Source organism: Seriola dumerili, unplaced genomic scaffold (assembly GCF_002260705.1).
Source record: "Seriola dumerili isolate Sdu_G_001 unplaced genomic scaffold, Sdu_1.0 BDQW01000230.1, whole genome shotgun sequence".
Taxonomy (NCBI): Eukaryota; Metazoa; Chordata; class Actinopteri; order Carangiformes; family Carangidae; genus Seriola; species Seriola dumerili.
In genome coordinates, this window is record NW_019174485.1 from 39,214 (window position 1) to 55,566 (window position 16,353).

Genomic DNA, 16,353 nt, shown 5'->3' on the forward strand with positions numbered 1-16,353 from the left:
TGGGTGAACTGACCCTTTAAATATGCAGTTTCCTACACTACCTGACTTGAATCTGAAGTAAAATGTAAATATGAGGATTTATTATCAGTTTCAATAATACAGCGTCTGAAAAACTGTTATGACTGTGACTGTGTAATATTACTGTAGTATAGATAGCAAAAGTGAGTGCTTTGCTAATAATAGAGAAAATACATGAGATTATATATTTATATCTTTATTGTGCAAACTAATAGATAAATTCAGAATTCAGAAAGATATCCTGTGCAATTCTGATATAATTCAACCACAATTATTATTTATTATTTTATAATTATTCAACCAAATTCTCGCAGATACTTTTTGGCACAGATTTGATGACACTAAGAGGATGATTTCGGTTGTCTGCTACACTGCTGTACATACAGTTTATGTCATACCTCTGTTTCCCTATTCAGGTGGAAATTAATTGACAAACTGTATCGAAGTGCATGTTTATTTTATGCAAACATATATACATTTAATGTTTTATTTGTACAGTGTTCTGCAGGTGCATTGTAAATTAAATAAAAGGTGAATAAGATTCCTTTGTTCATTTCATTTGTTTCTGATTCCCTTTGCCAGAGTTCACATCAGTTCACATCAGATTCCTCACACAGCCTTCCAGAAGTTTTCTACCCTTCTGACAAAATGCGTCAGATCGCCTCTTTCCTTGCACTTTGCAAGGTCGCCTATCAGTCGCTTTTTCAAAGCGTGCGCAGTCTCACTGTAGTCAACACTAAAATGAGCCATGGGTGGAGTCCCATGCCAAAGTGGAGGAATGTACCAGCTGCAAGTGTCCGGGTCAAACTCCATCACATCCGAGACCTTTGTGATGTCGGCCTTCCTCATCCCAGCGTCCTTCCTGATCAGTTCACTGAGCTGCTCCATCAACTCTTTATCTCTCCTCCTCCTCTCTACAACAGGCATGTCAGACATGTTAGCATGTACAAAATGACACAGCGGCTTCTTGCCCACATCCTTCAACCTTGCGAAAGCATGAAGCACCAACTCTAAGATGTCTTTCTCTCTGGAGTTGTCCCTGGAAACGGTGACGATTGTGGCATCACTGAGCGCCACACAGAGGCTCGCTACTTCCTTGTCACGTTCATGGCTGTGATCGTCTTGAACCATCTGATCTGGTTTCAGTCCCTCGGTGTCAATGACCATGATGCAGTCACAACCCATTTCCTTCCTCATGTCTTTGTTGACATTGATCAGCTGGATGAACGCCCCCCTGGTGCATGTTCCTTTGCTGACAGCGAACCTGACTCCAAACATGGTGTTGAGCAGAGTCGATTTTCCTGAGTTTTCAGCTCCGATGATCGTAACGACCTTGAGTTTGCTGTTGGATTGCATACTGTAGTGAAGCTCAGTGAGTACATCAGTGATCCATTTCATCTGGATGTTTGCTGCATCTCCATCAACAAGCTCAAGAGGGAAACCATCCAGCAGCATCTGAGCATACAGTGCAGGGAGTTGTTCTCTGGTTTTTCTCTGACGGCTGTACTCTGGCATGTAACTCGTGCACTCATACAGCCGCCCACACTCTCCAAAAAAGTGCTCCAGACGTAAAGAACAAACAGAAATTTGCTTGTCAATCTCCGCAATTTTTTCAGCATCTTGGGGAGATTTCTGGAGTAGCTCTTTGTATCGATCCTGCAGAGATGACACCTGCTGCCGGGACAGATCGTCCAGTTCCATTTCCAGCCATTTGAGAAAATAGTAGCGCTGCACTTCTGAGGTGACTACCCCATGAAGGAAGTTTAACATTGCAGTTGTAATCTCAAATCTTTGCTGCTTCTTTTTCAGCTCTTTTTCTTTTGCTTGCAAAGACTTGCGGTAGACTTCAGTGTTCTGGTTGCCAGCTTTCCGCATTCTCCAGCACTCTGTTTCCAGCCACGAAAGCGCTTTCCAGATGTGTCCCCGGAGAGGCAGTTGTTTGTCTTTGAATTCAGACGTGTCAGTGATGCATTTGGTGATTTTGTCCACATCTTTCCATGCGCTCTGGCATTCATCGCTGTCCTCATCAACCAGGATCCCACACCAGCGAGCTCTGTTGGCCTGATTTGCGACCGACACTATGTTTTGGTAGTTTTCTAGCATCTTGGAGATTGATTCCTGGAGGGCTTTTATCAGCTCCATATCGGTCTTTTTCTTCTGGCTAACATTAGCTATCTTCAATCGTGGCTCCTTTATCATCCTTTTGAGTGTAAAGGATTTCCCCAGTACACTGCTGATCAAAAAGACATTTGCTTTCACATCTTTTCCTTCCAGACGCTTGAAGTAATCCATTTCTGATTCATCACAGAAGATGTAAACAGCTGCAGATGTCTCACAGAGGAATGAAAACTGCTCGTCAAAAGCCCTGATATCTCCTCTGAGGTTTGCAACAGCCAGTGGCTCGATGAATTTGTCAACGCTCCTGTTCCCACACGGGAGATACCAGCTGATTTCAACTAGCCCACCTGAAATCCTCCTGGGGACTTCACCACACACCATGTCCCGATGATAAAATGTGCTGTTGTGGTACTGCGTAGTGTTACTTAGCAGTTTGTTCAAGATCAGAGACTTGGAGAGGCTTGTCCTCCCCAGCCTGACGAACGACACCAGAGGAATATCAGAGTGCACAATTCTTTCCTCACAGTTTAACTTTCTGAATGCCTGCAGGGACGGTCTGAAGGTTCGCACAATGTCGCGCATGGACCACAGCATCATTGTGATTTCTCTTGTTTCACTGTTGGGCAGCAAGAGAGGGACGGCAAACTGGCAGAGCGCCATTTTCAGAACTATATCCTGCTGAAGAAAGCTGTCCGAACAGAGAAGCAATGCAGTTATCAGGTCCAGGGGGTTGATGGCATTGCTCTTGTCTGTGTCCACATCGCAGGACACACATTTGACACTTCTAGCATTTGCGTTCAACATCATAAGTCTCCTTAAAAAAGCCCCAGGAAGTGACTTTGCAGTTTCAAGTTTGTTCTCTGATGTATCATTCTGACTGATCTCTAGGACAGTGCTAAGTGTGAGCTTGTTGTCGTACTGGTCTTCAAGTCCCATCTTTGACAGAACCTCCCTGAGACATGGCTCTGTAAAATCAACAAGAGTCCAATGAATGTACAGGATGCTACAGTTTCACTATTCACTTCACTTACACTTCCCTTCATCACTTAACTTGGCACATGGAAAATGGTACTCAGCCAGTCAAAATGTAGTATGTAATCTAATGTTTTTTGTCTGTCTAAGGAGCTTTTTCAAGTCAGAGAAAATCACCAGTAATAATAACATCAGGATTATCTTGGTTTAGGATTTTAAATCCTGATTCTTTAGTTTTGAGCATCTGCCGATACTGTTCCCCATTCTAGAAGCATGGCTCTATGGATGGCAATGTCATGCTGTTGGTCTGTTGGTCAGTACACCACTTTAGTCCAGGCTGAAATACATCTTAATCATCGGATGCTTTGCCATGAAATTCTAGTTTTATGAAGTATAGGATTCATTGAATGCAACTTTGTGCAAACATCCATGTTCGCTCATGATGGATCCTAATGACTGCTAATGTTAGCATGCTAACACACTGAGCTGAGAGGGTGAGAGGCAGTAACATAAATTAGGACTGTTTGTCAATTGTCACCTTTCCGGTGTTTTTTCTTTCTGTAACTATGTGAGACCAACAATTTGACATTACTACCATTCCCACACAGTCACCGGCAGCAGTGAAGTGAGAAAGCTGTCTTTCTTTCATTGTATACACACCTATTTCTGCCACTTTTCATGTTTACAACTGTGTGCAACACTACAAATGCCTTTCAGGAGAGACTGTCTTAAAAGGCGCACCCTCATCTCCATATGTAAATGTCTGTTCTGGTGAATTGGTAACACTCCTGCATTTTTAAGCTTGACTTTATGCAAGTTCAGTACTAATTTACATTTTCTCTCTCTCTCTCTCTCTCCCTTTTTCTTTCTCTCTCTTGGGTTCACCCGTCATACATACTTTCTTATAATATAAAATTAAATTTTTTATACAAAAATACACAAATATATTTGACTCTAATATGGTTTAAATATTAAAATAAACAGTATTTGTATTATAAAATGAAACGCTACTAATTGTGTTGCTCCCAATATTTCAGCTCACTTGTAACTATGGTGCAGTATGACAGACATGTTATGGATTTTGGGAGGCGATGTAACTTCTCACCTGTGTGTATGGTGATGGAGGCTGGCTGACTGCTCTGACCGTTCAGCACAGTTGAGACAGATATACTATACTTTGTGTCCGGCTCTAAATCTGAGAACATCTTGTAGCAGTCCTCAGTGTGGATCACTGATGACTCTTTCCCTGGACTTGTGACAGTGATAAGGAACTGATGTGGAATTCCCTCCATGTTGTCTGCTTTGGTCCATTTCAAGGACAGAGCCGTGGCCTCTGAATGTCCTTTTGTTAAATGTCGAGGGGGGGGCACCGCTGCAAGACAGAAGTCATTTGAAATAAAAATGATTTCATTGGCTCAATGAAATGTGAACAAACTGCAGTGAAAGAAATATGAAATGTCTCAGCATATCTGATATTACCTGTGAAAACAGATGCCGTGATCCATTCACTAAAATTGCCATCCTCATCTTCAGTGGCCACACTGAAGAGATACTTTTGTCCAAGCTGAAGGTTGTTTATTTCAATTTTAAGAGAATCTTTGATGGGCAAGCAACCTACCACCTTCATCAAGGAGCTCCACCTCACTTGGAAGCTCTTAGGCCCGTCCAGTCCTTGTGGGCAACCCCAGCTCAGGATCAGGGAGTTTGGCTTCACTGACTGGAACTCGATCTTACCAGGAGGGGGCACCACTGGCAAACATAAGACAGTACAAAAAAAATTACTTGTGCCACCTGTTCAACATGATCATGCTGAGAAACTTTTTTTTTTTTTTTTTTTATCATATTGGATTGTACACACTTAACTCTCCCTGGCAAATCCACACTTTGAAAAGTAATTCAATTAGTTCAGTTCAGTTCATTTCTTAGGATTATTGCTCTGTGCCTGAATTTCTGTTGCAGTGTCATTAGAAAGAATTAATTCTGAATAAATGCTACTACTGTAAATGCTACAACTGACAATGAATCAGTAACCACCAGAAAGTCTGGATATGTAGGAATAAGATCGACTGATACTGTACAACACCACATATCACATTTTATAGATTTTCCTTTGCCCAGCCGTGTCGGACAAAATGCTGACTAACTTGAGGACAAAGTCATCCTGTCATAAAAATATATCGCATCAAAGGCAGCCTTCATTGTTTCCTTATTAGTCTGCTCTGTTATGGCAAATTTCAAAGATTATTTGATATCACTTTTCCATTCATTGGTTCCAATAACAGACTAAATGATAATGTGAAATAATTTCTACAACCCTCTTCACAAAATTCTACAGTTGTTCTTTCAGATGTAGTATATGATTTATCAAGTGGAGAATGTCTGTATTGTACTGTATTCTGTACATCTGTATGCATTTACATCCAATAAATTTAACGTGTATCAGTGTGCCTGTAATTAGGGATCTGATATTTTGACTCACCTTTAACAGGTTGATCAGGTTCCTGGCAATCTTCACCACCAAGCATCTGTGATAGAATAGTATAAATAATCATTAGCCTATACAGCACATTAAGATATTTTTCCCATTATTTATACATGTTCAGATTTTTACCTGGCTTGCAGCACGCTGTGCCCTTTGCGAGATGATGTCATGTCCTCTGTGATTTCTCTTTGTACAAATGCTGCAGATCTGCATCTGATCGGTCCTACAGAAGAAATCTAGAGACTTTTCGTAGTGCAGACAGCGTTTCCCCTCAACCTCAGCACACACATCTTTGAGTGTGTGTCTCTGCAGGGTGTCCACTGTGTAGTGATGCCGGGCATGATACTCACAATAGGAAGTGTTACAGGTCAAGCAGGTCTTCACAGCCACACGCTGGCGGCAAATGTCACAGATGACCTCCTCGTCTCTGTTTTCAAATAGAGACATAAAATGCAGCTGCTATTTACTACTTAAAGTAGTAATAGGAATGTATGATAAGTGTTCTAGCATATAGCCTTGTACTGAACCATAATAATTAGAGGAATAGCCAAGTGTTTCTCTTAGTTAAAGGTGCAATATATAAGTTTTCTCTGCCAGTGAATGTGGTTTCCTGCCAGGAGCAGGTGTTGGTTATGATTACAATATAATACAAGCTGGGCTGGGACCAGCTATTTAGCATGCTACCTTCAGTAAAAGAAAAGACATGATAAATAGATACAAAACAAGAGTTATCACTGGCGTTTCTTTCCGCCACCAGAGACAGTTCTTGACAAGTAAGGGAATGAAGTTTGATGCTGAACTTGCAATGTACATTTTGCTGCTTTAAAGAAAGCTATATGCAGAAACATCTTTATTGAGACTTCTTAATATAGACAAGATTTGTTTATGTTGTGAGAAAGCAGGCTATTATAAATCCCTACAATCAACTTTTCCTACAAATTATTCATATTAAGCACCAATTTTGTACTTATGCAACCCAAAAATATTCAGTAATAAATAAAAACCACTATGAAATGAAAATGAATAGACTGTGTAAATATAAATAAATTAACAATTAACAGTGAGAAAATTTAAGAAAAATTATTATTGAAGCCAACTCATAAATGTGAAATGTTAGTTTATCATTTATTGTCATAATAACAGAATTATATTGGACCATTTTTATATTAATTTTAATAATTTTTCTTTCTTAATGATTAATTAATTAATTAATATTTATTTATATAAATTCATATATATTATTCATAACTGTTTTTTTCCCATTTACACCTTTATTTCATGTAAAGTCATATATCATAATGACACATTTCTTACATGTCATGTGGTGTTGTCACTGCTCTCTTAACCTTTCTGCCTCTTAACCTAGCAGGTGCAACAAAAGCTACCAAACACGCCCCATGAACAGCGCTTGGATGTGAAGCAAATTTAGTGTAGTGGCTACACAGGATATGATGAAAGAAATAGGTTATCCAGTTGGTGAAATATCATGGAAATTCATATAAGAGCAATAGGGTTATCATAAGGCATAAGAGATGGCAAACAAAAAGTATGTTTTCCAACGTGGCAAATGGAGATTAAAAGATAAGGTTGATTAGTAGTAGGGAGGGTCTAGAAAAAGATGCCAAATTGCATTGTGGGAAGCATAGGAACCAGTATTTTTAGTGACCAAAAGTCAAGACAGACTGAATCAATTTTGATCAGTTTTTAAGGAATTTTCTGGAGTACCTTAATATAGTGAATTTAAATAGTGCCTCACATGTCATCACATGAAACTGTCTGCTCGTCATACTGGGAATCCCTTGATCCAGAAGTCATAGTCGATGAATTATCAGACGGGTCAGATGAGAATGCGGTTTCTGTTGTCTCTGGATAGTACCGACTGACACTGAGAAAAAGGAATTAGACACAGGAAAAGGATAAAGGATATCATTTATTCCAACCATGTCAGCAATATGTGATTAGAAGCTAAAAGAAGTTACTGTGGATTTCAGTGTCTAGCGTATTTTTCAAAATTCAAAATGCTTTTGTCTTACTTAGGACATGGACGCAAATCCATGCCCTGAATAGTTCTCTGAGACTCCAAACTGGATCTGGGACCGGTTACTTTTGCCCTGAAAGTCACGTAATGTATTATTTGTTTTGAAATTATGACAGGAAAAACAAAATTGACACCTGTCACAAAAAGAGATTGCAGTGGCGGTTGTAACACTTCAGTGGAGAATGAATCATCCTATAGATCACTTCGGAGAAGATATCAAAATAATCAATCATTTCTGAAGCATTCATAACATACTGTTACAGTGTAGGACAAACACTTAGCTTACTGTATATAACAACATTACATGTAGTCTGGCTTCTTACTGTTTGTCTTGTCTGAAGTCATGAGCGTCTTTTGAAGCACTGGGCGTGTCTGTTGCTTTGAACTTCATCCTGATAATCAGACAAAAGCAATTTATAATATAAAGCAAATATTTCAATTAACTGATACAGCTTTTCTGTCAGCTAATTCTTCTGAAACTGAGGGTACAATTCTTATTATGAGATGAATTACAAAATCAAGTTTATGATTGAAAATTCTTTGTAATACTCTACAACAGTATATGTTTTCTTTCAACTCCCTGCTGTTTACCAGCGCACCAGGAGGACAAACAGTATGTGACGGATTTTGTCAAAGTGTGAGAACAAACTATTTATATGAAAACACTTCCGATACTGACTTGCATCAGATCGTTCCTGAGCACTCAAAAATGTCACCAAAGTTGCTGAGTTGTACCAAACAGAAAAAACAAATTAATATTCTGCTCTTCGAACAACAGCACATGAATTATTAAAGTGATTTGACACATATTACTGCAGTATTTGAAGTGTGATTTTTACCTGCTCTGCATGAGGTCAACAGGGACTCTGTGATCAGTACTTAGCACTGGATACACAGCAGATGGAGGGCATTGTGGTGTCAACCTGAAATCCATCACACACACAGTTTTCAGATGGTCCAGTTAATAAGACAGACATGCAGCATGGTATCAGACATGTTTATACAAAGGAAACAATACCTGGGTGGGTCCCTCGGACAAATCCCATTTCTACCCCAATGCTTTGGCACTCCCCATGATGATCTGATTTGGTTGTCAGAATGAGCAGAATTGTCAATTGAAGACAAGTCTGTCTCATAGACAGTATAGTCACAATTTGGTCTCTCCAATCTGAAAGAATGGCAAGATCAGCTGTGCAACTGTGAATTTGTGAGCTGCAGAGGTACTGGTAGGTGCTGCTGCATTTTTTTTCCTTCAGACAGAGCTAGGCTAGCTGTTTCCACCTGTTTCCAGTCTTTGTGCTAAGCTAAGATGATTGGCTGTTGATAATAGCATACAGACATGAAATTGCTATCAATCCTCTCATTTAAACAAAAAAGAATCACTCAGTTTTAAGTAACTTTGACAGAAAGTTTACAGATCACAGTGTGTCGCATATTAGTGTCATCTTACTGTTTGTCATTGAAAACAAGAGGAGGTTCGATGGACTGCTCGGATTTCACACTCAAACGTCCACCGGACGTTGATCGTAGTGGCTTCGATCTGAAATTCATTCATTTTGCAATTTAGGGGATGTTTTAATACCAATACTTTTCACTCTAATTGATATGAACATTTAGTCACACAATAACAACTTTTAAACCATCTTTAATAAAACTAAATTTAAAAAAAACTTAAATACAACTTGAATCATATCCACTATGGCAGGTAGAAATCCAGTCTGTGCTAAGCTCAGATGACTGGCTGTTGATGACAGCTTCATAATCAGCATTCGGACATGAATTTATCAGTCCGCTCATTTAACTCTCAGTAATATGGGAAACTTTTCATTTCAACAAATGGCAAGTAAAAGCTTTGCATTAAAACTTTTATATAAGAAAAAGTGAATCACTCAGTTTTAAGTAACTTTGACAGAAAGTTTACAGATCACAGTGTGTCCCATATTAGTGTCATCTTACTGTTTGTGATTGAAAACAAGAGGAGGTTCGATGGACTGCTCAGACTTCACACTCAAACATCCACTGGACGTTGATCGTAGTGGCTTCGATCTGAAATTCATTCATTTTGCAATTTAGGGGATGTTTTAATACCAATACGTTTCACTCTAATTGATATGAACATTTAGTCACATAGTGACAACTTTATACCATCTTAAATAAAACTAAATAAATTGTCATCGCTCTGGCTGTACGTAGAAATGTTTCTCCCCTCCCTTGTGTTTCCCTTTCTCTTCCCTGTTCTCGCCAGATTGTTTATCCTGCTTCAGTGGTACCAAGGCCTCCTCTAGGTCTCAGGGTATCTACTTGAGATATCTCTTGTATTTTCCCTCATGTTCCTTGCTAACCTGGTTTTCTACAGTGCCTCAGTAATCCATTGAGCCAGACCAGACCTCTAGCCTACGCTGTCTCCCCTTCTGCCAAACTACAGCCTCAGACCTGTGTTTCTGGCCAGACACATTATCACCTCGTCCCCAAAGAGCCAGCCTGCCTTCACCCCCGCCACCACCCATCAACCCCATTCAACTATTTTTCCTAATAAATACTTGCCAACACTCCAACTGAGTGTGGTGACTGCCTCTGGGTCCAAATATTATATGAACTGTCACATAAATGGCTGCTGATGATAGCTTCATTTTTAGCATAAACATTACAGATCACAGTGTGTCCCATGTTAGTGTCGTCTTACTGTTTGTGATTGAAAACAAGAGGAGGTTCGATGGACTGCTCAGACTTCACACTCAAACATCCACCGGACGTTGATCGTAGTGGCTTCGATCTGAAATTCATTCATTTTGCAATTTAGGGAATGTTTTAATACCAATACTTTTCACTCTAATTGATATGAACATTTAGTCACACAATGACAACTTTTAAACCATCTTTAATAAAACTAAATTTTAAAAAAACTTAACTACAACTTAAACTTAAATACAACTTGAATCATATCCACTATAGCAGGTAGAAATGCAGTCTGTGCTAAGCTCAGATGACTGGCTGTTGATGACAGCTTCATAATCAGCATTCGGACATGAATTTATCAGTCCGCTCATTTAACTCTCAGTAATATGGGAAACTTTTCATTTCAACAAATGGCAAGTAAAAGCTTTGCATTAAAACTTTTACATAAGCAAAAGTGAATCACTCAGTTTTAAGTAACTTTGACAGAAAGTTTACAGATCACAGTGTGTCCCATATTAGTGTCATCTTACTGTTTGTCATTGAAAACAAGAGGAGGTTCGATGGACTGCTCAGACTTCACACTCAAACATCCACTGGACGTTGACCATGTCTTCAATCTGAAATTCATTCATTTTGCAATTTAGGGGATGTTTTAATACCAATACTTTTCACTCTAATTGATGTGAACATTTAGTCACACAATAACAACTTTAGACCATCTTAAACAAAACTGAATTTAAAAAAAACTTAAATACAACTTGAATCATATCCACTATGGCAGGTAGAAATGCAGTCTGTGCTAAGCTCAGATGACTGGCTGTTGATGACAGCTTCATAATCAGCATTCGGACATGAATTTATCAGTCCGCTCATTTAACTCTCAGTAATATGGGAAACTTTTAATTTCAACAAATGGCAAGTAAAAGCTTTGCATTAAAACTTTTACATAAGCAAAAGTGAATCACTCAGTTTTAAGTAACTTTGACAGAAAGTTTACAGATCACAGTGTGTCCCATATTAGTGTCATCTTACTGTTTGTCATTGAAAACAAGAGGAGGTTCGATGGACTGCTCGGACTTCACACTCAAACATCCACTGGACGTTGATCGTAGTGGCTTCGATCTGAAATTCATTCATTTTGCAATTTAGGGGATGTTTTAATACCAATACGTTTCACTCTAATTGATATGAACATTTAGTCACATAGTGACAACAATATTTCATTGTGGTGAACAACGGTCCTCAGCAGAAGCATCCTTAATTTCTAATATAATATTTTTTCTAATGCACCTTTCTTTGAAAAACTGCCCCAATTCCTTTTTTCACAAATGATCAACTTTGTTATTTCTTAATTGCTTAATAATAAGCTACATTACTTTACATATCATTTGAAATATCTTCCTACCTTTTGCCCTTGTCCTTTGAGCGAGCAGACATTCCTGATAGTCTTTCATCATGGAATTTAGACACGGGATTCTTCACATTCACCCTGACAAGTGTTAGAGGAGTGACATTACTCTACTGATCTGACAGTGCATTTATTATGTGAAGTCTTTAAGATGAATAAGGTCTGTTCAACAAGTTGAGAAGATTAACGAGTAGTATACATTTTCTACTGAGAGGCTTACGGTCAAAAAGAAGATAGATAGATTCTTACTTTGCATCGTCCTCCTTTAAGGAATCCATCAGTTTTTTGACTTAAGAGTCGGTTACCTTACACCTCCTTCTACCTTTGGACCATACAGCCACTGGACCATTACCAACCTGCAAATGCATTTACGAGCCAGATATCAGGTATCAAAAACTAAAATTAGTTGCAATAGTGATGTCATGTCCAAACTCAACAATGACCATTTACAACCAAACGTCCAGGCAATTGGAGTGTGATAGTAGGTTAATAATTAATCATGTTCTTGAATCACAATTTTGCCTGAAAGAGTTTCAACACCTCTGGATTTTGGCAACATTATCTATTTGGTAAAAAAAATATTATTTCAAAATGATCTTTAAAAATGACTATTATTCATCTACAAGGCCTTTTGTTTATTAAGCCTATTTTTAAGATGTCTCCTAGAATGTGGGAAGTACAGTATTCCACAGTACAGTATGTACAGTGTTTTGTAAGCTCATAATATGTTTTCTACAGCCTGAACCAGTAAATCAATATTGTAAAAAGTACAATAGTTCCCAGTGAAATTCTGTGGTGTACAGGTACCGATAGTTGTAAAATGTAAGCACAAGTACCCTAAACTTGTACTTAAGTACCTGAGTAAATGTAAACACCATGTGAGCCGCACGTTAGATTAATGCTAAAAGTCAGTGAGTTGTACCAGAAACCACACCTCCAACACCACAGTGAACACATGACATGTCATTGTCACTGCATTAGCCGACTGTTGGTTGGAGTGATTGTCAGTAGAGACAAAGTTTGAGGAGGAACACTGTAAATTTCTTTTGGAGGAGACTGTGTACTCAAAAACTGCAATACAAGGGAAATAACTATGTTTTAAAAGGAAAGTCAAATCACCATATTAATCATAACTTTATCTAGCATATTTAAAAACAACAGGAGTCGACCCAAAGTGCTTTAGAATCACAGCAGATGGATTAGCAATACAAGTAGACACAAGGACATAAACAACATCAATGCAAGAGAAATGAGAGATTTAAGATTGAAGATATCAGATTCAAAAGCAGTAAAAAAAAAAGACATTAGAAATAAGATGAAAATATGGCAATCTTAAACTGAACTAAAAGCAAGATTAAAGAAAAAGGTAGGTCTTTAAGTTTGATTTAAAATCGTCAGTGATGTGGCAGGATTTAAGGTAGGATGGGAAAAAGAGTTGTGAGGATGACTCAGTGGGAATAAAATATAGAATCAGAAGATCAGCAATGGATTGTGGAGCTAAACCATTAAGCCCCTTATAAACAAGCAGGATTTTTAAATGAATTCTCTATTTCACTTGTTGCCAGTGTGAGTGTGCCAGAATAGGAGTAATTTCATGTGCTTTGCCTTTTTTTTTTCTTGTACCACTTAAAAGTCTGGCAGCTGCATTTTGAACCGTTAGTATTGAGAAAGGGCGGAATGGGCCAATCCCCTATACAGAGAATTACAGTAATCTAAAACGTCTGAGAACAGTGATCTCCTCCAATTTATATAAAACTGAATGTAATATGGGGTTTTGAAGAATTGTCCAGTATCGTGTCTGGTAATAAGGTTGACTATAGCAGGTAGAGCACACTTAAAAATGGTGTTCTCTTGAAAAAAAAATGTTGTTGGTTTATTTAAATTTAAAATGAAATGACTACTATTTGTATTTATTTGTATCTGTGCTAAACCAGTCACAAGCTCCCACCTGACACTCCCTATCAAAGTTATGTTTCGCGACTTTTCTTCGCGACAATGCTTTTGGACAGGTTCATTTTAATAGCAGCAATATACAGTATATGAAGACAAAAAGACAATGTCACCTGTATTGTCAATCTAATATAAAGTAACCATTCAAAATGCTAAATGGCTAAGAGAGTAAATAAAACACAAATAGCTTACCTGAAAGAATCACCTGGTAAATCAATGCTTGGAGAGTCCAAACACAGCTGAACGTGTCGAAATAGAGAGCAGGGAGTTAGATAAAAAGGAGCGAGAAAATGTTGCATAATACCACAAAGACAGAGTCAACGACCTCTCCCCAATGAATATAATATTTAACGAGTTCAAGCAACAGAACTCTGTGAGACTCCTCTCAACAAGGCCTGTCACAAAATAGCATGTGAAAATATGTAAAGATAACACATGTACACCGTGTGTGTGTGTGTGTGTGTGTGTGTGTGTGTGTGTGTGTGTGTGTGTGTGTGTGTGTGTGTATGCATTTGAGTTCAAGTTCCAAGGACAATAGAATGACACACCAATTGTTCAATTTGTTTTATAAAGTTATTAAATTTCCTTGTTGCACAACTTTGATGGATTTCAGCTGAACGTCTGCTGCAGAACAAAAATATGATTATTTTAGTTCAGTCTCCAGAACTTGTTCACATATTTCATTATTTCATTTGAAAGTTAATTACAAAATGGTGTTTGTACAGATCTTAAACAAAAGTTCAAATTAAAACAAAAGTGTGTCTTAAAGAACAGCAAAAAGTGCAACCACCAGTCTTGAGTTCACAGACTGTGGGTGTCTCCAAGTGCACTTGCTATTTTGGTTCATGTAGGTGCAGCAGAGTAAAAAGCAAAAACAATTAGAAATTTTTTTTTTTTTTTTACACACACACACACACACACACACACACACGGATGATTTCTCCACAAAACAAAAAACTACATTTGTTTAAAATGAAAATAAAGAAAAAACTGAAAAGAACAGTTAACTAAATCAATAAAGATAATGACACTCATAACCCAGCCTCCTAGTTGAAAGTCCAACTCCAGGCGTGGACTTTGTTGCTCCTTATACTATCTCACCTGTCTTCCTGAAGTGTTTCTGTCAGAAAGCCTTCGCCAATACATTTCTAGCCAAAAGAAGGAACAGTAATGTTACATAACTTGCTAGCACACATTGCTGTGTATCTACCTTGTGTTTAGAGTGCATGGAGAAATTACCTATACAGGAAACATGAATGCTTTCAGTCTGATTTAGTCTGGGCTAGTGGTGCTGTACAGCCTCTTGTGGCTGAAGTGAGTCTTACAAAAGCAGACTGCACAGCTGTGATTGCACTGCTATACATTTCACATGAAATACATAACATGCTAAACTTCAGGTAAAGGCTGCATTTTACTGACAGTCTTCAGGCAGCTGTTTTTTTTTTTTTTAATTCAGATTTAAAGGCACCTATTGGCTGGAGGGTTCGAGCCTCTCAGGGCAAAGTCTCCCCTCCTCCAAACTGTGCACCTCTGCAGTGGACACCAAAATACCACTTAGACAGGCAAAGAGAATTTCAAAGTCAGAAAAAGGCTTTTTTCTTTCTACTTTCTAATACAAAAAGAATACTGAGTCTAGACTAACATTTTGATTAAAGGTTAATTCATTCATTGTGAGCTGATGCTGACGGGTATGCTTTCCTGCTGCTGCCCTAACAAGGACATAATTGCATTTACATTAGGCTAGGTGTAAACACAGAATATCAATGATATTGTGTTGAAGTATATTAAAAGTATGTGAGGCTGAGACTTTTTCTTGTACCTTTCTGAGGAGTGGTGTGAATGTACATGGAGCTGCTCCCACACAGCAGTGCGGCCAAACTGAGAACTCACCACCTACCTGTTTGAGTGGGTGGGGTATTGGAGGTTCTAGATAGACAGGCAGGAGAATACACACAGAGACACACACACACACGCACACACACACACACACTCACGCTCTGATGTCACATCTATGTGTGTGTGCGTGTGTGTGTGTGTTTGTGTGTGTGTGTGTGTGTGTGTGTGCGCGCGCATGCGTGTGTGTGTGTGTTGTGTGTGTGTGGGCTGAAGACTCAATTGTCCACACCCACCTGTGTCTGACCATCACTGTCCTTTGGAGTCTATACACAGTGTACACCAAACATCAAATCTAGTAAGAGTTGTAAGCTAAAGAGTCTCGGCTCTTTGTCCAGTAGGTAATGAATGAGGTCTGAATCAGGCACTGATCCAATAAAGTTTTGGATTGATCAGTCTGTGACCTATAAGACAAAACAGTATTTATATAAGGTTTTTATCCAATGCGCTTTACATTTAGCCTTTCATTCAACTAGCAACATCAGTACAATAAGAAGTGAGAAAAAGGAGCCCAGTCATGAGCAAAATATTTTGATTTTGACAAAAGAAAACAATTTTAACTTATTCTAAACAGAAAAAGGTGCAATTATGGTTTACACTTGTGATATTGAAGATGATTATATACCATGATTGTAACATGTCATTTTTTTCAACCCATTCCCTCCTAAATGTACAGTATCACTATCGGGGCATTCGCCATTGTTTGACCATTTTAGTAATCATAAGAACCAAGGTACACATAAATGTCAGCTGTTGGCTCACAATGCCAGGATACCTGGAGTCAATGAGGACTAGACT

At 38.5% G+C, this 16,353-nt stretch overlaps 1 protein-coding gene across 1 annotated transcript; it reads right to left on the reverse strand.

Annotated features, from left to right (window-relative positions):
• Positions 1 to 627: 627 nt before the first annotated feature.
• urgcp (upregulator of cell proliferation) lies at positions 628 to 3,072 on the reverse strand. Its single transcript, XM_022755514.1, has one exon. It carries the CDS (start codon positions 3,070 to 3,072, stop codon positions 628 to 630), a length of 2,445 nt encoding a protein of 814 aa, XP_022611235.1.
• Between the last annotated feature and the right edge of the window lie 13,281 nt (positions 3,073 to 16,353).